Source organism: Callithrix jacchus, chromosome 12 (assembly GCF_049354715.1).
Source record: "Callithrix jacchus isolate 240 chromosome 12, calJac240_pri, whole genome shotgun sequence".
NCBI classification, from domain to species: Eukaryota; Metazoa; Chordata; class Mammalia; order Primates; family Cebidae; genus Callithrix; species Callithrix jacchus.
The window spans coordinates 25136686-25161256 of NC_133513.1; the positions used below are offsets into that span (position 1 = coordinate 25136686).

At 35.3% G+C, this 24571-nt stretch overlaps 1 protein-coding gene across 4 annotated transcripts in view; it reads left to right on the top strand.

The window, feature by feature from the left end:
* Positions 1–23685, top strand: part of RBBP6 (RB binding protein 6, ubiquitin ligase) — a 33022-nt gene extending 9337 nt beyond the window's left edge. The window contains exons 3-19 of one of the 4 annotated variants that reach the window (XM_009009329.4): positions 95–131; positions 4670–4714; positions 6769–6857; positions 6976–7072; positions 7461–7600; positions 9305–9418; positions 10377–10549; positions 12164–12267; positions 12384–12721; positions 14074–14170; positions 14270–14348; positions 14445–14499; positions 15582–15650; positions 17965–18327; positions 18615–18716; positions 19566–21323; positions 21699–23685. In XM_009009329.4, the coding sequence (XP_009007577.1) occupies positions 95–131; positions 4670–4714; positions 6769–6857; positions 6976–7072; positions 7461–7600; positions 9305–9418; positions 10377–10549; positions 12164–12267; positions 12384–12721; positions 14074–14170; positions 14270–14348; positions 14445–14499; positions 15582–15650; positions 17965–18327; positions 18615–18716; positions 19566–21323; positions 21699–23268 (5230 nt within the window). In that variant the 3' untranslated portion in view covers positions 23269–23685. The remainder of the gene's footprint in view (positions 1–94; positions 132–4669; positions 4715–6768; positions 6858–6975; positions 7073–7460; positions 7601–9304; positions 9419–10376; positions 10550–12163; positions 12268–12383; positions 12722–14073; positions 14171–14269; positions 14349–14444; positions 14500–15581; positions 15651–17964; positions 18328–18614; positions 18717–19565; positions 21324–21698) is intronic. The other 3 variants (XM_009009330.4, XM_002755974.7, XM_009009331.4) reach the window with 3 other exon arrangements.
* The last annotated feature ends 886 nt before the right edge of the window (positions 23686–24571 follow it).

The following is a 24571-nucleotide window of genomic DNA, read 5'->3' on the forward strand; positions in this document are numbered from 1 at the left end:
TTATGTTTCTAAAAATGTGTGATTGAAGATGTTAAAATTTATTAACACAAAAATTCATAAATAGCTAATGTTTTGTTTTTATTTTGTTTTTTAGAAGTCGAACTGAACCAGCGATGGCAACTACAAAAGCAGTATGTAAAAACACAATCTCACACTTTTTCTACACATTGCTTTACCTTTATAATGTAGCAGTCAAGTAAATCATTTTAGAACTTAATATCCAACTGATCGTAGTACATATTGTAAATAAAATGTATTTTAATGACAGCTCAGTTGAATATGGATATATGTGGCATCATTTGCACACTTATTTTGTAGAAATGGGTAATTTGTGCCCGTAACATTGTTTCATATTAAATATGATAGCATTCTCCCTGTATGACACTGTGTTGTACAGTTAATGTATGATCTTTTTTAGATCGTTTAGGTTTTACACTAATGAACATGATGACATGTTCTACATCTGTCTGTCTATAGTTAGTATTTTGTATGTATGTACAGGCTGTTGTGTGCTTTTTGTTTCTTGCAATAAAAAATGTTTGGAGTGTATATTTTGCCATTTTCACGTTGTATCACTTAGTTTTTGTTAGTTTTTTTTTTTTCTGCCTGATTTATGGCTTCCAAAAACGCATTAGCAACATGCAAAGCTTATATTAAAGTTTGATGCTTTCTCCAAGTTCAAACACATCATATAAAAGAGCTTTCCAGAGACCATTGATGCAGCTTTATTATTTAGTCTTGCTTTATTTGGCATTTTGAGCTCCTTCTTTTGTTTATATCTGTACTATAAAGTGAAACCTGAAACTGGGGCCCCCTATGGTCTGTCTCAGTGATTTTGATTTTATATAAATTGATTACATTGTTTTCAAAGTTTAATGAGATCTTCCACTTCTGTCTAGTTAGCACAGGTGTCCAAATTAAAATATTTCCCTCTTTCTTATAATATACTAAAATGCTATGTTAATTGTAGGCTATTGAAAGCTGTAGCTTATCAGAGGTAACTCCCCTTAACCAGGATAACACCTTAATTTTTGTAATCACAGATTAACTTTAATTTGTGATACCATTTTAACTTTGAGCTCTTAAGTAAAAAGTAGCAGCATTCCTAAATTGTGGGTGAAGTATCTGTTTCATAATACAGGTCTGTCATAATTGAGTTCTGTAAATGTAATGGTTCTCTAAACATTTTAATGCCTAGGCTTGATACTGTATGCAATGCAAGATGTCTAAAATCTTCATTTAGAATTCAAGGGTATTGCTTGCTATTTCACATTATATACTTTTTAAATACTATTGATCTTTGTATATGAGGCATTTCACTAACCTTGGATCATTGGATCTTAAACATGATGATACAGAGTATCTGAACATTGGACTTGTTCTTTAGAGTATATGGCCTTTAGTTCTTGTGGAACTAAATACAGTGATTCTAAGATCAAAGCCTTAGTGTTGGGTTTTTTTTTTTTTTTTCCTCTTTTTGGATATGGACTTTTTTTTCTTTTTTTTTTTTTTAAGCATAATGCTGTAAAAAACTGTCCAAGCTTATGTTTTGCTGGTAATTGGTTTAAAACTGATTTTTATGTATCCAAATGCTAGCATAAATTAGATTGACTATCCTGGTGACTGTAGTAGTTAATGTAACACATTTTGTATAAAGTACAGTTTATATAGTATTTAAACTAATTCAGATGAAGTTTTATTTCTTGAAAACAGTTATTTCCTTTTTGTTTAATTAGCATGTGTATAAACACAAATCACATGTTTATAAATAAAGTTAACATTCTTTTAGCCTTGTGTGTTCCGGCATGTCTGTATTACACTTATAAGAAGCAGTTTATTTAAGCTTATTTAGGTTTCTCTTTTCTTTTCTTTTTTTTCCATACTTTAAAAGTGGCTTTAATTTTTAGGTAGAATTAACTGAAAAAGATATAGGAGATACCTTGTTGTCCCCATCATTTATTTGCTTGGGGTAAACTTGCTGGCATTTAGGATGAGAATATATTCATCAAGCATAATTAGTGCCCATCTTAGGAGATGTCAGAGTCATGTGGATTGTACACATTCACTAAAGCAAAGTAAATAGAGGCGCTAAGCCAAATTTTTCTTATCCTGTTTAGTAAAGCAGATGTATAGTTTTGGTTATTGTAGCAAACTCTGATGAATGATGGATAGCTATTTCTATATTTCCCAGCCTTGATTTTAGTCATTTGTCCATGTTGATACTCTAAAACTGGATGTTTTTCTTGTTAACTAAACATCAGAATTGCATTTTGTAGGATCTTTTAACTTCAAAAAGCAAGTATAATTGGCATAAAAGATTTTAGATTCTTGCTCCCCAAAACATGACCCCTGATTAGATACAGGGAGGTGGGTTAATTTTAATGTCTACAGTCTGCATCGGTCAGTTTTGTGAAACTTTAAAGTGGCAGATTTTTTTTTACCATTTGGTATCTCACCAAGATTCACTATTTTATTGATTTTAGTAATACAAATTCCTAATCATTTTTAAACCATTCTTTGTCAACATTTTTCACTCATTTCTTAACACCTTGCTATATTAGAAAACAAATTGGTTGCTTTTCTAAATTTGAGGTAAATTTGACTTTGTGGGCTATAAGATATTTAGGGGCAATTGTGATTATTTGGTGGGAAAAAGGTGATTTAGGTGCAGTTGCATATCTGAAACCACTTCAAAGTCAATAAATATATAGTAAGTTGACAGAAAGTTTAAAAGAGCACACAAAAGCACAGTATAAAAACAAAAAAGTGTTAGGAATGGGATGATATTTTTGTTCTAAGTTTTTTAGTTCCAGTGGTAAGAAAGTTAACGTAATTGCTTTCTTTCCAAGGAAATCATCAGTATTTGTATTCTATTCTAGCTAGTAATGGGCTATTTTTAAAAGCTATTTGTTTCATAGGATAGAAAGGTAGTATAGATGATGGTTGACAGCAATTTTTGTCTAGTCTTGTTAATTAAAATCAGATAATTCCTGGTTGGTATAAAATCCTTAAAATAGATTGAGTAGGTCAGAATTTATTTTAGATAAAAATAGAGTATGTATTATTTAGTTTTTTTTTTCCTTCTTACCACTTGAGATTAGTTCTTAAAGGAAAAAAATACTTTAAAGCTGGACAAAAATGACATTCCATTGGCAAATTATGTAATTATGCATTAGGATGTGGGATTAGTGCATTATGAACTCTTTTATAGTTCCCTGATGTGGAGCAAAGAAAGAACTTTGTCTGAATAAACATCCCAGTAATACTCATCAAACTAACTTTTAAAACCCTAAGATATTTGTGAGATGTGTCTTATATTCAGCTAACATTATTTTTTATTTACATTTATTGATCCCTGTGGTGGGCATTGGCTAAGAACTTTATGTTGAGACTGGTTACATTTCTCTTTGGGGCTCATAAGTCATGTTACTTTTGTTTTAAAACTGTTAATTCCCTGGAACATAGAATACCTGATGAAGACATTTTTGTTTGATCCAGACATCTTGCTACATTCTCCATTTTAAATGAAGAATTCTGACCTTAAAACATGTTGAATAAGCAACCCACTTACTACATAGAAAGCTGTAGGATAGTCATGTCTTTGCGATTGTTTGCTAAAGATTTTTTAAACTGATATTAAAATTATTTCAGAGGATCAAATCATGAAAAAAGTTTAGTGTTCAACTTAAAATACATTTTTATTTTTATTTTATTTTGAAAAGGAAATGTTTTATTCCTCTTTGTACAGGGCAGTTTATGAAGGTGGCTATCTCCTGACTGCATACATCTTTTATACAAAGATGCCTCTTCAAATATGCCCAGTTGTCTTCCCCACTTCAGAGTTACAGAATTGGCAGTTAGTGAGTGGGGCAGAATGCTTAAGACTCATTCACATACGTTTTTTAAAGCCCTCGTATATCCTTTATATGTAATTGCTCTGTTTGATTAAATTAACTTGCTTAATTAGAATTAAGCAATTATGATGATATTAGAATCAATCATAATATGTGACAGCTCTGTTGGCCTTCTCGTCAGGGTGCCTTTGTTTTTCCTGTTTTTGACCTAATATCTTTGCCCTGATAAAGCTGTAGTTTCTTTGACAAGAAGCTACTCTTACTCTTTGTATGAGAGAGTAAATAAACATACTCAGACTGAAGAGTACATTTTCAAAAATTAAAAAAGTAGCAATTATATGGGAGCTGCTACTTATTAAAGCAATTATCTGAGCCCTTAAAGGGCTGTTTGTTTTTACAATGTTGTATAATGGCCTCGGAGGGAAATTAAATTTCTTACTCTCTTCATCCAGTGTACATTGTCTTGAGCATTGTCAAATTTAGAGATCATAGAGAGACATGGGACTCCTAGCATTCATTCAGTACTCTGAACAGATTTTCTGTGTGATACATTTTTTCCCCATTTTTTCATTGTAATTGAGTCCCCTCTTCCCCTCCCCCTTCAACTGATAGCCTTTTATAACTGTGTGGAATATCTAGAGAAGAATAAAGTAGGCTGAGCTACACTTTCAAGCTTAAAACCAAATAACATTCTTTAGAAAACTAAGAAAATGCCCAATATTTCAACATTAAGTGTCAATAGGGAGGGGCTAAATGATCACTTTAAGATGTTTTCAGTTTGGAACTTGAATGTGTGTTTAATTTTTTGTGAACAGATTGATGACTCTTCCGCGTCTATTTCTCTGGCCCAGCTTACAAAGGTATATATATATATATATTCTTGAAAATATAAGTCTTTTTCTAACATCATATTTTTTTATGTGGAACGGTTTTTTAAGAGGGATTGGGGGAGGACGTATTTTGCAAAAGCATTGTACATATTATTACTATCCTGTAAAGAGTAGTTGCTGTTTTGAGAAGATAGGGGAGTACTTTGTCAGCCTCAGCGTATTGGAGTATTGTTCATCTTCAAGACAGAAGAAACACATGAAGCTACACTTAAGTATTTTTTTTTTCCCTCATACATTTTGTTTAATTATACATTGGAAACTAACAAGGTTCTGGAGGAATTTCCTGGTTTTGGCTATAAATTATGTGGACTTTTTTTAAGCAGCCAAAACAGAAGATTTCCTTTACACGGACGATTGCATGGTTATTTCTTGAATATTTGATCCCATGAAGGTCAATATTTTAAATGTGATGCAGTTGTTTCTTTATGCTATAGACCTGTAGTCTGTCTGCATTAGAAAAAGTTTCGAACAACCTAATTTGTTTGAACACAGACTACATGAATTGTGTAAGTGTATAAAGCTGTTTGCAGGAATATACCAATGTGTATGTTTGGCAGAGGGGCAAATTGTTACCTCCTGAATCATTGTATATGCCATGTTTTGCGATAAGATTGCTTGCATTTTCTGCTCAACAATGTGTATCTTCTGTTTGGGAAAGCACTAGTGATGGATTACTTTTTAAAGCAATATATTTAGCTTGCAAATTGTGCCTTTAAAAAAAAAATAGGCAGACTTTTGAGGGCCAAGAAGGAAGCTGTCCAGTTTTCCAAAAATCCTTTTTCCCTGCTGTCAGAAATGTGAAACCAAATTTAGCAACCAAGATTAATGAAAAGATGGGTTTTCCATTAGTGCTGTCCCTATCTTGTCCTTGGCTTTGTTATGTCCTTTCCCCTAGACTGTATCCCAACAAAATGTCCTAGTAACAAATTGCTTTTTAAGCTCCTGTTCTGGGAAAATTAAGTATTAAAATTGAGTATTCTAAAACATAAAGTGGACTAAAGCCATCCTATTTTACAATTTTCTAATGCAAAGTGGTTTAGTATAGAGTTAACACTTTAGAAGTTTATAGTTTACTGTTTTTATTCTTATGTACTGTAAGGACCATATTTGAGTTTTTGGTCTATTCTTATCATTGTTTCTTTGCGGGGAGGAGTTGGGGGAGATTTGGGGGATTGTTTTTTTTCTTTTTCTTTTTTTTTTTACTACAGGTATTTGTAAAATAATGTTTGGGTTCAAACAAATTAGTTGTTAAACATCTGTAATCCAGTTTTCTGTAAATGTTGCTGTTGTTCTAAGCTCTGTTAATGTTAAGCATTCTTTGTATATAAAATTACAATAAAATGTTAAAACTGGTTGCTTGTTTTGTGGATGAATGTAAAGACAAACCCCAGTGAATGGCTGATATGAGTGCTAAATGCTTGAAGATTCAAGTTATTAGAAATCACTCCCTTAGACCCTGCTTATATCTAGACCTGATATCATACCTCAAAGATGAAATTCATAAAACTTATCTGGAGAGTTTAACTTAAAATTATAATGCTCAATGCACATCCTTTGCACTTGATTCGAAACTAACATCACTACCTAAAGAGCCTCTACTTCTAATATCTGCTGCATAATACGTTCAGTCATTCTACCCTCATCCCTACCTCCACATTATAAGTATAAATTATAGTCTTAATGCTCTGACACTTGAATTTTTAAAACATCAAGTGTTTCTCTTCTAACTTAATATCATTTGCTTTAACTTGTAGAAAAGTAGTATGCAAGTCTTACTGTAAGGTACAAACAGGGTCTAAGGTTTGAGTGCCCCAGAATGACTTTCTTCAGCCTTGCAGACACCCAAACGTCATGTAATTACCTAAGGAATTCCCAAGTGCCTCTTCCAGATTATACGTGTAAATAGTTGTTTTTATGCAAGGTTAGTTAGATACTGCTCTTTACAGGATGAGTGGTGTTGTCTTTGGCTGTGTGGTCTTAAATGTGTTTCTAATGTGTGTGTCAAATAATTACCTGTTAAACAGACTGCCAATCTGGCTGAAGCCAATGCTTCTGAAGAAGATAAAATTAAAGCAATGATGTCGCAATCTGGCCATGAATACGACCCAATCAAGTAAGTTCATCAATATTTTACACTAATAGGAACTTTTGGGGTGGGTTTTCCACCCCAATTCAAAAGCACTATTTTTTCAAAGTCATTGTGTACATGTAATTTTTTTTCCCCCTTTTAGTTACATGAAGAAACCTCTAGGTCCACCACCTCCATCTTACACATGTTTCCGTTGTGGTAAACCTGGACATTATATTAAGAATTGCCCAACAAATGGGGTAAGTTCAAAGTAGAAATTATGGTATACCTCACTTTTTTCTCTATGGAATTGTTTCTTAGCCATCTTATTTTTCTTGGTTAATACTGCCTTTTGTAGAGTATGGCAAATGAGTATGGTCTCTGGAGCCAAATTTGCCAGGCTTCAAATCTTGTTTCTGCCCCTTAGCTGAGTGAATTTGGGCAAGTTACTTGATCTCTATAAGCCTGTTTTTTCTTCTCTAAAATGGAGATAAAATAGAACTTACTTTACATAGCAGTTATGAGGATTAAATGAGAGGATACGCGTAAAGCACTGCAAGTAATAAAATAAGTACTGTATAAGGTTAGCTAATTTATTAAATAAAGACAACTTTTTTCTCTTCTCCTCTTCCTTTTTCCTCTGAATAGGATAAAAACTTTGAATCTGGCCCTAGGATTAAAAAGAGCACTGGAATTCCCAGAAGTTTCATGATGGAAGTGAAAGATCCTAACATGAAAGGTGCAATGCTTACCAACACTGGAAAATACGCAATACCAACTATAGATGCGTAAGTATGCAAATTAGGTATGGCCTGTGGAGACTCCAGTCAGTCACAGGGTATAGTGCTTTAATCTTGGGCTTGTAACTTGGCTACTTGGATTCCTTGAGGACTTTGTATGCCAAGGTCATTAGTCTCTATAGCTCGCATTTCTGTGAGACTGCAGTCTGCTCCATTTAAAGCAAATTTAAAATGGATTTGGGAATTTTTGTTATCAGTGAGTGCCACTTCCCTTGTAGTCTTCTAATTTTTTCTTTTTCTGTCATTCCCTGCTTTCTTCCTCATTCACATACATACTCCCACATAATCTTATTATATATGCTACTTGCATTTTAAGTGAACAAAACAGATTGTAATCATTTTGAGAAACAGGAGGCTTAAGGATAAAAGCTCTACATGATGTTGAGGTAAATTTAAGTGTCAAGCATAAATGAAATACGGAAATATCTTGAATAAGTTTGGATATACCACGTGAGTCTTAAGATTCTCAAGTAGGGTTTATTTTATAAACCACTAGTTCATATCAGCTGTAGCTCTATAAAACACCTTAATGCCCATTTTTAATGTGTATTCAGATTTTATATTATGAACCAGTTTTTAGTGAAATGGACAGATGTGAAAATTTAGTGGCAGGGTTCAACTAGGTAACTTCCCATTTTATCTGCTTTTATTAATGTAGTCAATTACTTTCTTGGTTACCTTCAACAGATGTGAACTCACATACCATACAATATACTATTAAGTGCTCCTTTGGGCTGTGGTTTTCTAACTTTGTTGTGCATAAGAAACTTCTACAAAAGTATGTTAAAAGACTGGTCAGTAGAGTGACCTTGGGCAAAAAAAAAATAAGATCCTAGTTGCTGTGCCCCACACCTGTGTTTTTTATTTAGAGGTTATGTGATAAGACCATGATTCTACATTGTTAATGGTTGTCCAGGAGATTATGAAGTTAGGAGATCCTCAGGGCATAAATTTACAGAATAGGTGAATGTTCATGTTCTCAGTGACAAAAAAAAAAAAAGTACTGTATGTAAGAACAGTGTTCCTCAGCTTCATGCTGTAAATATTATTGAAGTGTAGTGTAGTGAGCAGGTGGGGATGATGAAAATAGCTATGCCATAGACTAATATTGAAAGGATCTTTTATTTTTGAATATTTACTTCAGTAAATAGTGTTTTCATTCACAGATAAGAATGTTTTCCTAAACTCCCAACCCTGCTCACTTCCTCAACTTCACCCCCATCTATTTTTTATCAGTCACCATCCTGTGTTTTTGTGGTTCATCATTGAACAGTCTGTTGTTATGCTGTTTCTAATTCAGAGACATTTCATAGATGTTTCCAAACAATTTTAGCTTGAAATTGATTATTTTTACAGACACAATTAAGAGCAGACCGCTTCTTCTATGTTATGTAAAATTTTTAAATAGAAATTTATGTTGGAAAAATTAATATCACCTGTAAACCCTAACTAATAATTAACTTCATTGCTTTTGAATGCTGAAATACAAATGTCCATTTGTGCCAGACACACAGCAAATACTGGGGAAAGATGGGAATCCAAATATTTTAAATGAAACTTTCACTCTCTTCACTAACACCACTGATAAGCAACTCAGACTCTTCTTCTGTTTCTTTTTCTATCCTCTGTTCTCCTCTTTTTTTTCTTTTTTTTTTTTTTTTTTTTTTTTTCTTTTTTCTCTCTTTTGGGCAGTGGGAGACTCCTCTTTCACAAATTGGGAACAATGGGGCATAAGCAAATTGATACTTATTTCTGGAATCGTGGTGATGTCTATGGAGCAACTGCAACACAAATAACACACCTAAGGTACCCTACTCTGTACAGCCGAGATTCTTTCATTTTCAGCATTGAGATAAACACACTCTGTTCCTGAATGAAATAGAAAGGGTTTCTTTAGGGATTCCTGTGTTTTGCAAATTTGCCTGATTACAAAGAAGATGGGGGTGTAGAAGCAGTGGTAACAAGTCTGAGAATAGCTGTTTAAATTTTTTTAATACTATATTTAATGCCCAACATTTTTGCAAAATGCATGTCTACAAAAAACTGGACCTAGAGTGTCTAATGAGGTGTTACATGACATTTTTGTAACACACATTTTGATCATTTAAGTCACTAATGCTGCTTAATTGACTATAAATTGATTTACCTCTCAAAATACTAATAAGTAGATCATGGGTTTTGGTGTCTCATTCTAATAATTATTTGTATGGTAATGGCATATTTCCCTTGAACTATCTTTCTTTAATTGTATAATGTCAGTACTGATTTTAATTTCCCATCTTGTAGCATTTACTCCAGTACCTGCACAGGTTTGAGGTACTTTTCTGATATGGAGAAGGAAAAATTTTGGGGGGGGGGTTAATTTGTTTGTTTCTTTGTTTTTTGCAAGAAACTTGATAGAGTAGGAAAAATTGTGATTGTGGTATTGTCTAAATTCAAGTCTTGTCTTTGTCACTTAAATAGAACTTTATGGCACAGAACATTTTCCTTTACTTCTGGCCTTCAGTTCTCAGTTATGGGTTCTAAGATTATATTACTGTATTTATAGCATTTCTTCACTTCTTTTTGTTATACTTGTTTAGACTTTAGTGTCTTTGTTTAGGGTCAGGTTGTACATAATTACTCCCTTATTTGAGAAGATATGGTGCTTGTCTAAATTGGCATTATTCTGAATAATGTGTTCCCATTATGTTATACTAGAACATGTAGCATGAATACTATGCCTTCTTAATAATGATAAACCACTGAATTCCTTCTTTTACAGAGAAGCATATGCAATTGGGAAGAAAGAGAAACCTCCCTTCTTACCAGAGGAGCCATCTTCTTCCTCAGAGGAAGATGATCCTATCCCGGATGAATTGTTGTGTCTCATCTGCAAAGATATTATGACTGATGCTGTTGTGATCCCCTGCTGTGGAAACAGTTATTGTGATGAATGTAAGAAATGCTGAATCTTGGAAACTGTTTATTTTAGAATATTTGTATTTACTCTTCCTGACCTCATCTATTTTAATAACAAAATAAATAATGTTGATGACAAGTGTTGATCAATGAGCATTTAGTAATGAGAATTTTGTTTTTGTTCTTTTTTAAACAATAACCTCTTTGTCTTCTTAAATAATAGAATTGACCACCTTCTGTACTTTCATCAGGGTGACTATACTGACGGGTTTTTTTATATAGATTTTTCGTTTCCTGTATGTTTTAAATGGCATCCAGAATTTTAAAACCTTTTTGGGCCTTAGGTAATCCTGGAAATTTTTTTAAGTAGTACCTAAATCCCTTTTTTGGATTGTGAATAGCTTATCCTAATTTTTCTAAGTGTATTAAGACCTGCTTCCTGTAGACATATGTATTACCCAGCATTTGCCATGCAATTGTGACTTTTTAAATCACTTATATTAGCAGTTATTTGTTTCCTGCCACTTATCCCAAGTTTGTACCTTCTTACACAGAAGAAATCAGTGTTATCTGAAAATTTGCTTAAGCCTGCTATGGCTTTTTTCATTCTTAAAGGTAGTTTTGAAATATACAGCCCTCCATACACATGGTTCTGCACCTGCAGATTCAGCCAACCACAGATGAAAAATATTTGGGGGGAAGAAACAGTAAAAAATAATACAATCGTAAAGACGAATACAGATTTTAAAATATAGTATAACAAATATTTGCATAGCACTTATATTGCAGCAGGTATTATAAGCAATCTAGAGATTATTTAAAGTATGCTGGAAGATGTACATAGTAGTTATATACAAATACTATGCCTTTGAGGTAGTTGAGGGACTTGAGCATCTGCAGATTTTGTTATCCTCAGAGGGTCCTGGAATCTCTCCCCTTCAGATACCTGTAAATCTTTGTTTTTTGACCTCTTCGGTGAAAAGGCCAAGGTCAAGAAGAAGTTGGTAAAGACTTGTTTCAGAGTATATCTTAGATTTAACAAACCACTTGATATTCCTGGAGCTTTATTACATTGAAGCATGATCTTCATATCTGTAATTTAGTGTTGCTCTCACTTGCTGTGCTGTAGGTCTCATTTCCTTGCCTGAATGAAAACCCCAAGTTAGCCATGTAAAAGTTTTGTCTTTCTAGACTGACTCATATTTCTATTTTGTTTTCTACAATATTCCATTTACTACCTAAACAAAGAATAGTATTTGAGAAAGTGCTTTTGCTCTCAGTTCAGACATTTATTTAAATGTGTCCTTTTAGGGAAAAAAAAAAAAATAGTGGAGGTCCTTGCTATTTTCCCCAAGTCTGGCCTTGAACTTCGGGACTCAAGTGATTCTCCTGTCTCAGCCTCCCAAGGTGGCATCCTGTCTCAGGCCACCACACCCAGCTATGACTTCTCTTTTTTTAGCATAGCATAGATCATAGAGAAAAGAGCAGAGGAGTACTTATAAGATAAGAGATTTTACTTAAGAAATGAGTAGCACGACGTGCTTGGAAACCAGTAATGTAACAGAACAATTGTAGGCCATCCTTTTAATTCATTCTGTAAACACTGAGTTCCTACCATGTTTTTATTAATATTTGAAATCTTACACATAGGTATAAGAACAGCACTCCTGGAATCAGATGAGCATACATGTCCAACTTGTCATCAAAATGATGTTTCTCCTGATGCTTTAATTGCCAATAAATTTTTACGACAGGTAGCTATCTTTTATATCCATTTTATGAAAAATTTCTTTTTAATCTTTAACTGATTTAACTGTACTTCAGTGAATACTACATAATATTTTTCTGCATTATTATGCTTGGTCCTTAGGCTGTTAATAACTTCAAAAATGAAACTGGTTATACAAAAAGACTACGAAAACAGTTACCTCCTCCACCACCCCCAATACCACCTCCAAGACCACTGATTCAGAGAAACCTACAACCTCTGATGAGATCTCCAATATCAAGACAACAAGATCCTCTCATGATTCCAGTGACATCTTCATCAACTCACCCAACTCCTTCTATATCTTCATTAACTTCTAATCAGTCTTCCTTGGCCCCTCCTGTTTCTGGAAATCCATCTTCTGTTCCAGCTCCTGTACCTGATATAACTGCAACAGTATCCATCTCAGTCCATTCAGAAAAATCAGATGGACCCTTTCGGTAAGCCTATGTATTTTTCACTGTTAGAAACCAAATGAGGTCAATGATGTTAGGTTTTGTTGTTGGGTATCACTTTAATAGCTTTCTTTTTTTTTTTTCTTTTTTTTGAGAGGAAATCTCGTTCTGTCACTCAGGCTGGAATGCAGTGTCACAATCTTCGCTCACTGCAACCTCTGTCTCCCGGCTCAAGTGATTCCTTGCCTCAGCCTCCCAAGTAGCTGGGACTGCAAGGTGTGTGCCACCACACCCAGCTAATTTTTGTATTTTTTGTAGAGATGGGGTTTTACCATGTTGCTCAGGCTGGTCTTTTTTTTCTTTTTTTAACTGCAGCAACTTTAATATAGGTCAGGCTGGTCTTGAACTCCTAACCTTGTGATCCACGCACCTCAGCCTCCCAAAGTGCTGAGATTACAGGCCTGAGCCACCACGCCTGACTTTAATAGCTTTCTTAGTGGACCACTGTGTTCAGTAACATGGGATGACTTGTAAGAAATGACTTAGTCTTATTGCGGGAAGAGGAAAATAAAGGTGATTTCATTTGGCAAATGATGATTAAGCGTGCCAAGGTCAAATACTACACAGGTTGCCAGCAAGCCCCTGTTTAACGTTAAATGTACTGTATACCATAACAACTCTGAACTTCAGAGGTGGGAGAATTCACTTGGGTGATGGTATTGAATAGGAGTAGATTTGAGTAGAACAGTTTGGATAGGTAGAGACAAGGGGGTAAAAACAGGTAAGTAGAGAACTCAGGAAAGTGATTGGGGGCATAAGTAATGTAGGAGAATAGTGAAAACTATTAAAGCCTACCACTTCAGAAATGAGACTTTTGTCCATGTAGCTTAATGGCTTGTAAATTCTTTAAAAAAAATAGGTATCAGAGGCCCATTTCAGACATATGAAGCAAAATCTTTAGGATGAGACCTTTACATACACATTTAAGAAATTCTAATCTAGTGGAATTTGTTTGGTTGATAGTGGGAATAGGCTCAGAGAGTTCTGTGGCTGACCCAAGATTATCCTTTTAGTTTAGTGATAGAACTAGAGCTAAAACACTCCTAATCCTAGGGGGATTTTTGTCTCCATAGGCCACACTTTGATTAAGTTTTACTCTTCTTGCAACTGATTTCTGTCATAACTATCATATCTTCTTAGGGAGGGTCCTTCATTATACTTTTCCACTTACATATAGAGAACTCTTCAAAGTTTCAGTCCTCTCCCACGTTCCTCAAAAGTAGTCATCATCTTTGACTCATCTTACTGCAGGTGATGGATAAACAGCAACAAACTTTTTTACTCTTAATTGTCCATTTCTGATAATTTTTAATGTATTGTAATTTATATTTTTTAAGGGATTCTGATAATAAAATATTGCCAGCTGCTGCTCTTGCATCAGAGCACTCAAAGGGAACCTCCTCAATTGCAATTACCGCTCTTATGGAAGAGAAGGTAAATTTTATTTTTTTATAGTAGGGTTTTGTTTTTACCTCTTCTTTTTTTTTTTTTTTTTTTTTAACCATTTCTGTTTATTTGTGGTTGTTTCTGAAGGGTTACCAGGTGCCTGTTCTTGGAACCCCATCTTTGCTTGGACAGTCATTATTGCACGGACAGTTGATCCCCACAACTGGTGAGTAAGATCACTTTTAGACTTTAAAAAATAATTTTAGCTTGATTTAATAGGTAACTTTATATGTACCTTACTGTTTTGATTTTTTGTTTCTAGGTCCAGTACGAATAAATACTGCTCGTCCAGGTGGTGGTCGACCAGGGTGGGAACAGTGAGTAGATATTTACAATATTTTGTAATTATTGCAGAGTAATTGCCTGCAAACTAGATAACGGAAGCTTCAAACCAGGCAGCGGGTTGCTGCTCTTTATTATAAACTTTCATGTGCCAGATTAACAGAATTCAAGCTTATATGAGTTTTTTTTTTTTAATGAGTAAATCCTTTCTAAAATACAAAATCTTAGAAGTTTTTTTCTACTTTCATGTCAGTTAATGAGTAGGATTAGAATTACAGAAAAGTTATTTTAAATATGGCATCAGTTATTTTCCTGGTAGGTTTAACTTTTTTATCCTTAATTTGGATGATAAAGTTTGGTTTGAGTACATAAATACATAATAAGATTAAATCTACCAAACAAAAATTTGTTGTTTTAAGTCATGTCTTATTCCACAGGATATGTTTTTTCCACCCTGAAATAAAAAGAATTTTTATTTTCTCTGTGGGATATTTTATGGCATTGAAAATCAGCAGACTTACTTAATATCTTTTTATTTATATAATTTCTTCTGATTATATACTCCAATTGAAAACTGATATATCCTTAAAGTATGAGTTACTAGCAGGATTATATCAGTAGAATGAACACAGGATTTAGAAACAGGTAGACTTGAGTTTTGAATCCCATATTCTCTATTTTCTAGCTGTGTAACAGTGGTCATGTGGTTTTACTCCCTAACATCCATTTCCTTGTTTGGAATTGGAATGACACTACCTACCTTAACATGTAAAATGGCTTCATAGTGCCCAGCAGACAAAAGGGCTCTTTTCCTTGTATATAACAGTAAGTTCACAGAGTAATTTATAGAACGCTAATTAAAATGTAATATTGTGTAAAGTAATCTATTTTCAGGTCTAATTACTGTTATAATACTGTTAATTGGGGGGAAAGTTAGTTTTAAGTAAATATAATGTTTGCTCACCTCTCCTCTATCCGAAATAAGTTTAAGAATTGGGGAGTAGGAAAAAGTTTCGAGTAGTTAAAATCAGTGTTTTAACATCTGTGCATGGAAAGGTCATGTATTATACCCATGGAGAAATACTTGAGCTTATTTTATTTTTTTTCTCTCATACAGTTCCAACAAACTTGGCTATCTGGTTTCTCCACCACAACAAATCAGAAGAGGGGAGAGGAGCTGCTACAGGTAGGTATGCTAAAAATCTTGGAAAATAATTATCTTATTATATATATATCACCAAAAAATACATAGAACATCAAAGAAATTAAAGCACAGCAGTGGCAGGAAGGAAGGAGGTCATTATCACTCTTAAGTCCTCAACAGTTATCCTCAAAGAGGCCTAGAAAAGAATAAATTACATATAGTATCTTAAATGATGGTTTTTAAGACATTTTTAATGTTCCTTCCCAGTGATTACTTTCTCTCTATCAGCAAACAGCAGAGTATTGTCTTGTATTTACCCTCTTGGAAGTAGAAAAAAGTCATTAAGACTCAGACAATATCTAAGATACCAGTTTAAGATGAAAGTTAACAAGCTCAGCTCCCAACTGTCAAAAAGAATTACATTTATTTATCTTCTAGACTCCACTGTCCCAATCATCTCCCACCTTCTCTTCCAAAAGAAGAGACAGGAGATTGTTAGAGGCTCCTGCTCTGGGCAGGTACAAGCATTATTAATCCAAGAAGTAAGAGTGTTACCATCTAGGTCAGGGGTCCCCAACCCTGGGCCACAGACTGGTACCCATACTTGGCCTGTTAGGAACCAGGCCACACAGCAGGAGGTGAGCAGCAGGTGAGCAAGCTTTACCACCTGAGTTCCACCTCCTTTCAGATGAGCAGTGGCATTAAGATTGTCTGTCATAGGAGCATGAACCCTGTTGTGAACTGCACACGTGAAGGATCTAGTTTACGCACTCCTTATGAAAATCTAACTAATGCCTGATGATCTGAGGTGGAACAGTTTCATCCCAAAATCATCCCCGCATCCCACTCCTGTCCCTGGAGAAATTGTCTTCCACAAAACAGGTCACTGGTGCCAAAAAGGTTGGGAACTGCTGGTCTAGATCATAATCACCACCAGAATAAAGAGGCTTCCAAAACTTTATAAAAAGAGTTTTGGCCAAGCATGGTGGCTCATGCTGGTAATTTGAGACTTTGGGAGGCTGAAGAGGGAGGATTGCTTGAAGCCTGAAGTTCAAGATTAGCCTGAGCAACATAGCAAGACTCTGTCTCTACAAAAAAAAAAGTTAAAAATCAGCCAGGCATGGTGGGGTGCACCTGTGGTCCCAGCTACCTGGAAGGCTGAGGCAGGAGGATCACTTGAGCTTAGGAGGTCCAGGCTACAGTGAGCTATAACCGCACCACTGCACTTTAGCCTGGGGGGTGGAGTGAGACCCTTTGTCAAAAAAAGAGAGAAAATTAGAGATACCTCCTAGTGCTTCAGTGCTAAACTTATTAAAAAGTTTACTCTGTCATTACTGGATCATATTTTAAAAGAAAGGTAATATTTACTAATTCATGGCTCTCTGAACAAAATGCTTAAAATCTAAAGCCCTGCTACTGCTGTTGTGTACCAGTGATTTATAATTTAAAGAACCTGTAGTTTAACATAAGTGAGCCCATTCTGTTTCTTTGGTGAGGCACAAATTAGAAACTTTAGCCCAACACTGTTATTTTTACTTAAGCCTTTGAGAGAAAGCATTGATATTTTCATTGTTAATTATACAAGTTAAAACTAGAATTTATTCTGCTTTATATGATCTTCACCCACCTTCTACCTCAAAAAAGAGGTTACAGGAGGTGGTTTTCCTTCATTGAAATTTTTGGGGCCGGGTGCATTGGCTCTCGCCTGTAATCCCAGCACTTTGGGAAGCCGAGGCGGGCAGATTACGTAGATCAGGATTTTGAAACCAGCCTGATGAAACCCTGTCTCTACTAAAAATACAAATAATTAGCTGGGGATGGTGGCACACGCCTGGAGTCCCAGCTACTTTGGGAGGCTGAGGCAGGAGAATTGGTTGAACCCTGGAGATGGAGGTTGCAGTGAGCCAAGATCAGACCACCACACCCCAGCCTGGGCAACAGAGCAAGACTCTGTCTCAAAAAAATAAAAAAATAAATGAATAAGTAAGCTTTTGGGTAGAACTAGGTCATAGCAGCATTAACCTGTCAGTTCCTTCAAAAGACAGTTTAGGAAGTAATGGGTCGTAATTAGTGGAGTGATAATCAATCTGGAATTCATGAAAGAGAACTTCTAAATACAATATTTCCATGTAGAGAAAGTCCCATAAACTTGCATCATCTCAGTCACTACATGACCTTAAAAATTATGTTTTAGAGTTATTTTTACAAATAAATGGTACTTATGATTCTATACTAGTTGAATAGTTGTATTCCACTGTTTTTAAATTTGAAAATAATTATGGATAGAAAAGATAAGCTTACTTGTCTCAGGTGACTTTAGTTTGAAGAAGTAATATCTTGGAATTTATTTCTCCAGAAGTATAAACCGTGGGCGACACCACAGCGAAAGATCACAGAGGACTCAAGGCCCGTCACTACCTGCAACTCCAGTCTTTGTACCTGTTCCACCACCTCCTTTGTATCCGCCTCCTCCCCATACACTTCCTCTCCCTCCGGGTGTTCCTCCTCCACAGTTTTCTCCTCAGTTTCCTCCTGGACAGCCACCACCTGCTGGGTATAGTGTCCCTCCTCCAGGGTTTCCTCCGGCTCCTACCAATTTATCAACACCTTGGGTATCATCAGGAGTGCAGACAGCTCATTCAAATACCATCCCAACAACACAAGCACCACCTTTGTCCAGGGAAGAATTCTATAGAGAGCAGCGACGACTAAAAGAAGAGTATGTATTCTGATTTGGAATTATTATACACTTTTTTCATTTTCTGATAATAACATTAAATAGGTATCTGGAAACATTTTCCAGTGTTTCCAGTTAGTATGAGAAATTCACCTAAAATTTAAACCAAAGCCATACAAGCAACTTCCTCAGGGATTCCTAGTTTATAGTTTTAAAGTGGAAAACTAATGGCAATTTCATTCATTTCATTCATGATCTAATTACATTTGTCTTGTTAGTTTTCTTAAATGATTTTTGTTAACTTTCACTCTTTAACTTTATTTTACTAGGGAAAAGAAAAAGTCCAAGCTAGATGAGTTTACAAATGATTTTGCTAAGGAATTGATGGAATACAAAAAGATTCAAAAGGAGCGTAGGCGCTCATTTTCCAGGTTAGTGTTTTGCAAGCCTTCACAACAGAATTACAAATGGGACTTTGAATATCCAGGGATTAGCTATGGATATAAAGAACATTGCACTTAGGAATTTTTCTGATTCGGTCTAGGTGTATAGAAGTGAAGATGTAGCTTATTTCCCAATATCTGTTCATTGAAATAATGTCTCAATGTAAATTCTATTGTGCAGAACTAACAGTTATGGGGATTAAATTACCCTTGTCCCTTGAAGTTATTTATAGTATCAAATAATTGGGAAATGTTTTTGGAAGGAAAGAAATAGGGAAATAGCCAAAGAACAGTTCTCAGGACCCTTTTACCATAAGGCTACAGCTTCTTGCTGGAACATTAACCTGTGTAATTATGAAGTAGTAGTAGAATAATTGCTTTATTGATAGAAAAAGTGAATTATTAAAATTCCCTGGAAGTTTGTTTAAAAGACTTTATTTTTTAGCCTTACACTTGAAATGTGTTTTCTTTTACAACTAGTATATACAACCAGTATAGGACAAAAAACAGACTCCTACTTCAATATTCAGATAGGAAGTGAAATTTAAATTTAATTGACATTTGTTTAATGTTAGTTAGCTCATATAACTCACGGTACATTAATGCACTCCACTCTAATTGTTAAGACTTCACTTTTGTTTTGGAACAAGTGATTGCTCTGATTTGTGTACTTTTTTTCCATTCCAGTAGAGGTCACTGTGCCTCTTTTAATCATCTAAGATGAAATTAATGCAAAGACAGGTGAAACCGTGAGGAGAGATTGCTAGAATCTGAGAGTCTGTGTTTTATTTTGTATGTATTTCTCAACTATCAACTGTTGTTTTGTTTTGTTTTTAGGTCTAAATCTCCCTATAGTGGTTCTTCATATTCAAGAAGTTCATATACTTATTCTAAATCAAGATCTGGTTCAACACGTTCACGCTCTTATTCTCGATCATTCAGCCGCTCACATTCTCGTTCCTATTCACGGTCACCTCCATACCCCAGAAGAGGCAGAGGCAAGAGTCGAAATTACCGTTCACGGTCTAGATCTCATGGATATCATCGATCTAGGTCAAGGTCACCTCCTTATAGACGCTATCATTCACGATCAAGATCTCCTCAAGCATTTAGAGGACAGTCTCCTAATAAGCGTAACGTACCTCAAGGAGAAACAGAACGTGAATATTTTAATAGATACAGAGAAGTTCCACCACCCTATGACATGAAAGCTTATTATGGAAGGAGTGTTGACTTTAGAGACCCATTTGAAAAAGAACGCTACCGGGAATGGGAGAGAAAATACAGAGAGTGGTATGAAAAATATTATAAAGGTTATGCTGCTGGAGCACAGCCTAGACCCTCGGCAAATAGAGAGAACTTTTCTCCAGAGAGATTTTTACCACTTAACATCAGAAATTCTCCCTTCACTAGAGGCCGCAGAGAAGATTACGTTGGTGGGCAAAGTCATAGAAGTCGAAACATAGGTAGCAACTATCCAGAAAAGCTTTCTGCAAGAGATGGGCACAATCAGAAGGATAATGCAAAGTCAAAAGAGAAGGAGAGTGAAAACGCTCCAGGAGATGGTAAAGGAAATAAGCATAAGAAACACAGAAAAAGAAGAAAAGGGGAGGAAAGTGAGGGGTTTCTGAACCCAGAGTTATTAGAGACTTCAAGAAAATCAAGAGAACCCACAGTTGTTGAAGAAAATAAGACAGACTCATTGTTCGTTCTCCCAAGTAGAGATGATGCCACACCTGTTAGAGATGAACCAATGGATGCAGAATCCATCACTTTTAAATCAGTGTCTGAAAAAGACAAGAGAGAAAGGGATAAACCAAAAGCAAAGGGTGATAAGACCAAACGGAAAAATGATGGATCTGCTGTGTCCAAAAAAGAAAATGTTGTAAAACCTGCTAAAGGACCCCAAGAAAAAGTAGATGGAGAACGTGAGAAATCTCCTCGATCTGAACCTCCACTTAAAAAAGCCAAAGAGGAGACTCCAAAGACTGACAATGCTAAATCATCATCTTCCTCTCAGAAGGATGAAAAAATCACTGGAACCCCCAGAAAAGCTCACTCTAAATCAGCGAAAGAACACCAAGAGACAAAACCAGTCAAAGAAGAAAAAGTGAAGAAGGACTATTCCAAAGATGTCAAATCAGAAAAACTAACAACTAAGGAAGAAAAGGCCAAAAAACCCAATGAGAAAAACAAACCACTTGATAATAAGGGAGAAAAAAGGAAAAGAAAAACTGAAGAAAAAGGTGTAGATAAAGATTTTGAGTCTTCTTCAATGAAAATCTCAAAACTGGAAGTGACTGAAGTAGTGAAACCATCACCAAAGCGCAAAATGGAACCTGATACTGAAAAAATGGATAGAACCCCTGAAAAGGACAAAATTTCCTCATCAACTGCGCCAGCCAAAAAAATCAAGCTCAACAGAGAAACTGGGAAAAAAATTGGAAGTACAGAAAATATATCTAACACAAAAGAACCCTCTGAAAAATTGGAATCAACATCTAGCAAAGTTAAACAAGAAAAAGTCAAAGGAAAGGTCAGACGAAAAGTGACTGGAACCGAAGGATCCAGCTCAACTCTGGTGGATTATACCAGGTATCTGACTGTAGTGGGTGGGTGTGGAAATTTGTTGGGGGAAGGATTTTCTTTAGTTTTATCCATGCTTGTGCTTTTTATATTGATTATGAATGTGCTGATCTAGGAAAGTAGGCTGGTTTTCTTTAGTCTTTTGTTGTCTTTGAATAAAGGAATTGCTAAAGACAAGGTTGTAAGTAAATTTTGGGGGTGAGCCACATTTGTTTTTATGCAATCATAATCTTAAATTATGTATCTTTTTTAGGACAGAATAAGATTTTTTTTTTTAAATTAAAAGGACATTTATTGTGTTTAAGTTAGCATTTTTGTATTTATTGGTGTTCTATAATTAATAGTAAAGTCTTCATTAATTAAAAATATTGTTATTCTTTTTAGTACAAGCTCTACTGGAGGCAGTCCTGTGCGGAAATCTGAAGAAAAAACAGATACAAAGCGAACTGTGATTAAAACTATGGAAGAATATAATAATGACAATACAGTGCCAGCTGAAGATGTTATCATTATGATTCAGGTTCCTCAATCCAAATGGGATAAAGATGACTTTGAATCCGAAGAAGAAGATGTTAAATCCACACAGCCTATATCAAGTGTAGGAAAACCTGCTAGTGTTATAAAAAATGTTAGTACCAAGCCATCAAATACAGTCAAGTATCCTGAGAAAGAAAGTGAACCATCAGAGAAAATTCAAAAATTCACCAAGGACATGAGCCACGAAATTATACAACACGAGATTAAAAGTTCAAAAAACTCTGCATCTAGTGAAAAAGGGAAAACCAAAGATCGAGATTATTCAGTTTTGGAAAAGGAAAACCCTGAAAAAAGGAAGAACAGCACTCAGCCAGAAAAAGAGAGTAATTTGGACCGTCTGAATGAACAAGGAAATCTTAAAAGTCTGTCTCAATCTTCCAAAGAGGCTAGAACATCAGATAAACATGATTCCACTCGTACTTCCTCAAATAAAGACTTCACTCCTAATAGGGACAAAAAGACTGACTATGACACCAGAGAGTATTCAAGTTCCAAACGTAGAGATGAAAGGAACGAATTAACAAGAAGAAAAGACTCTCCTTCTCGGAATAAGGATTCTGTATCTGGACAGAAAAATAAGCCAAGGGAAGAGAGAGATTTGCCTAAAAAAGGAACTGGAGAGTCCAAAAAAAGTAATTCTAGTCCCTCAAGAGATAGAAAACCTCATGATCACAAAGCCACTTATGATACTAAACGCCCAAATGAAGAGACAAAATCTGTAGATAAAAATCCTTGTAAGGATCGTGAAAAGCACGTATTAGAAGCAAAGAACAATAAAGAGTCAAGTGGCAATAAACTACTTTATATGCCTAACCCACCAGAGACACAAGTTGAAAAAGAGCAAATCACTGGACAAATTGACAAGAATACTGTCAAGCCTAAACCCCAGTTAAGTCATTCTTCTAGACTCTCCTCTGACTTAACTAGAGAAACTGATGAAGCTGCTTTTGAACCAGACTATAATGAAAGTGACAGTGAAAGTAATGTTTCTGTAAAAGAAGAGGAAACCTCAGGAACCATTTCTAATGACGTTAAAGATAAAATAATGGAGAAGGCGAAAGAGAGCCTGGACACAGCAGCCGTCGTCCAGGTGGGAATAAGCAGGAACCAGAGCCACAGCAGCCCCAGTGTCAGCCCCAGCAGAAGCCACAGCCCTTCTGGAAGCCAGACCCGAAGCCACAGTAGCAGTGCCAGCTCAGCAGAAAGTCAAGACAGCAAGAAGAAGAAGAAAAAGAAGGAAAAGAAAAAACACAAGAAACATAAAAAGCATAAGAAGCATAAGAAACATGCAGGCACTGAAGTAGAATTGGAAAAAAGCCAAAAACACAAACACAAGAAAAAGAAGTCTAAAAAGAACAAAGACAAAGAAAAGGAGAAGGAGAAAGATGACCAAAAAGTGAAATCTGTCACTGTGTAAAAGGACAGATTTTAAAAATTGACTTAATTACTAAGTCATCTGTATTAAATTTTGTTATAATGTAAAGAGATTCAAGCCTTGTAAATAATGACATGGAAGACCCTGTGCTGCACTTAAAATATTGCTGCTTGATTATTTGATTTTTACATCAGAGCTTTATAACACGAACTTTTGTACAGAATTGTGAGTTGTGACCATGTAACGAGAGGTTTTGCTAGGGCCTATTATTTTTAACCACCATTAATTAGTTGGGGTGGAGTTTACTGTAATGTGAAATTTTCACATTTGAATTTTTTTAATTGCCTGGCAAAAGCTGATATCAGTTCTAAAATATCAGCAGAATGATTTGCTGAATTCATTACAACCCCGTTATGTCACTTTTTGATTACAATAAAAGTTTTCAGTAAACTTTTCAAATGTTGAGTATTTACATTATTACAGAAAATAGTGCCACATCTATAGACTTTATATACTTAACCTACCAGACACAGGTTATGTTTGTGTCTCCATTTCCCTCTTTTAGTTTTAAAAACTAGTTTTTAAGCTGATAGACTTCATAGATGGGCTTGTGGTAAAGACCAGAAATGAATCAGGATTAATTGGAGATGTGGTTAAATAAATCTAGGAGTCTTAAATTACATGGAAATTAGAAGTTTGAACTTTCAAAACGGTTTGGATTTGAATATTAGAGATGCAGAGTTGTGACTCATTTATGGCAACATATTTTTCTGGAAACCCTGATAAATGAGTATTAAATTCCTTGATAAAGTAGAATGCAGCTAAACCAGTGAGCATCTGTGGCCAACCTTATCTGCCCAGTTGACAAGCAAGCAGTAATTATGAGTTGCCTTCGTTGCTGTGGTTTGGGAACTTCGGGACAGTGAAAAGGTACTGAAAGCATTTGAGGAATGAGGGTAGGAATGAATGGTACTTTAGAAACATGGTAAAAGTAGGGATTGAGAGAATAACCTTTTTTTCCTTCATCATCCAGGCTGGAGTGCAGGGGAACAATCTTAGCTCACTGCAGCCTCCACTTCCTGGGTTCAAATAATTCTCCTGCCTCAGCCTCCAGAGGAGCTGGGATTACAGGCATGCACCACCACACCCAGCTAATTGTATTTTTGGTAGAGACGGCTTCACTGTTAGCCAAGCTCATCTCGAACTCCTGACTTCAGGGTGATCCGCTTGCCACTGCCTCCCAAAGTGCTGGGATTACAAACGTGAGCCACCATGCCTAGCCATAGATTTTAAGCGCTATACAGGCATACTTTTTGTACATGTATTTTTGAATACATGTTTCTTT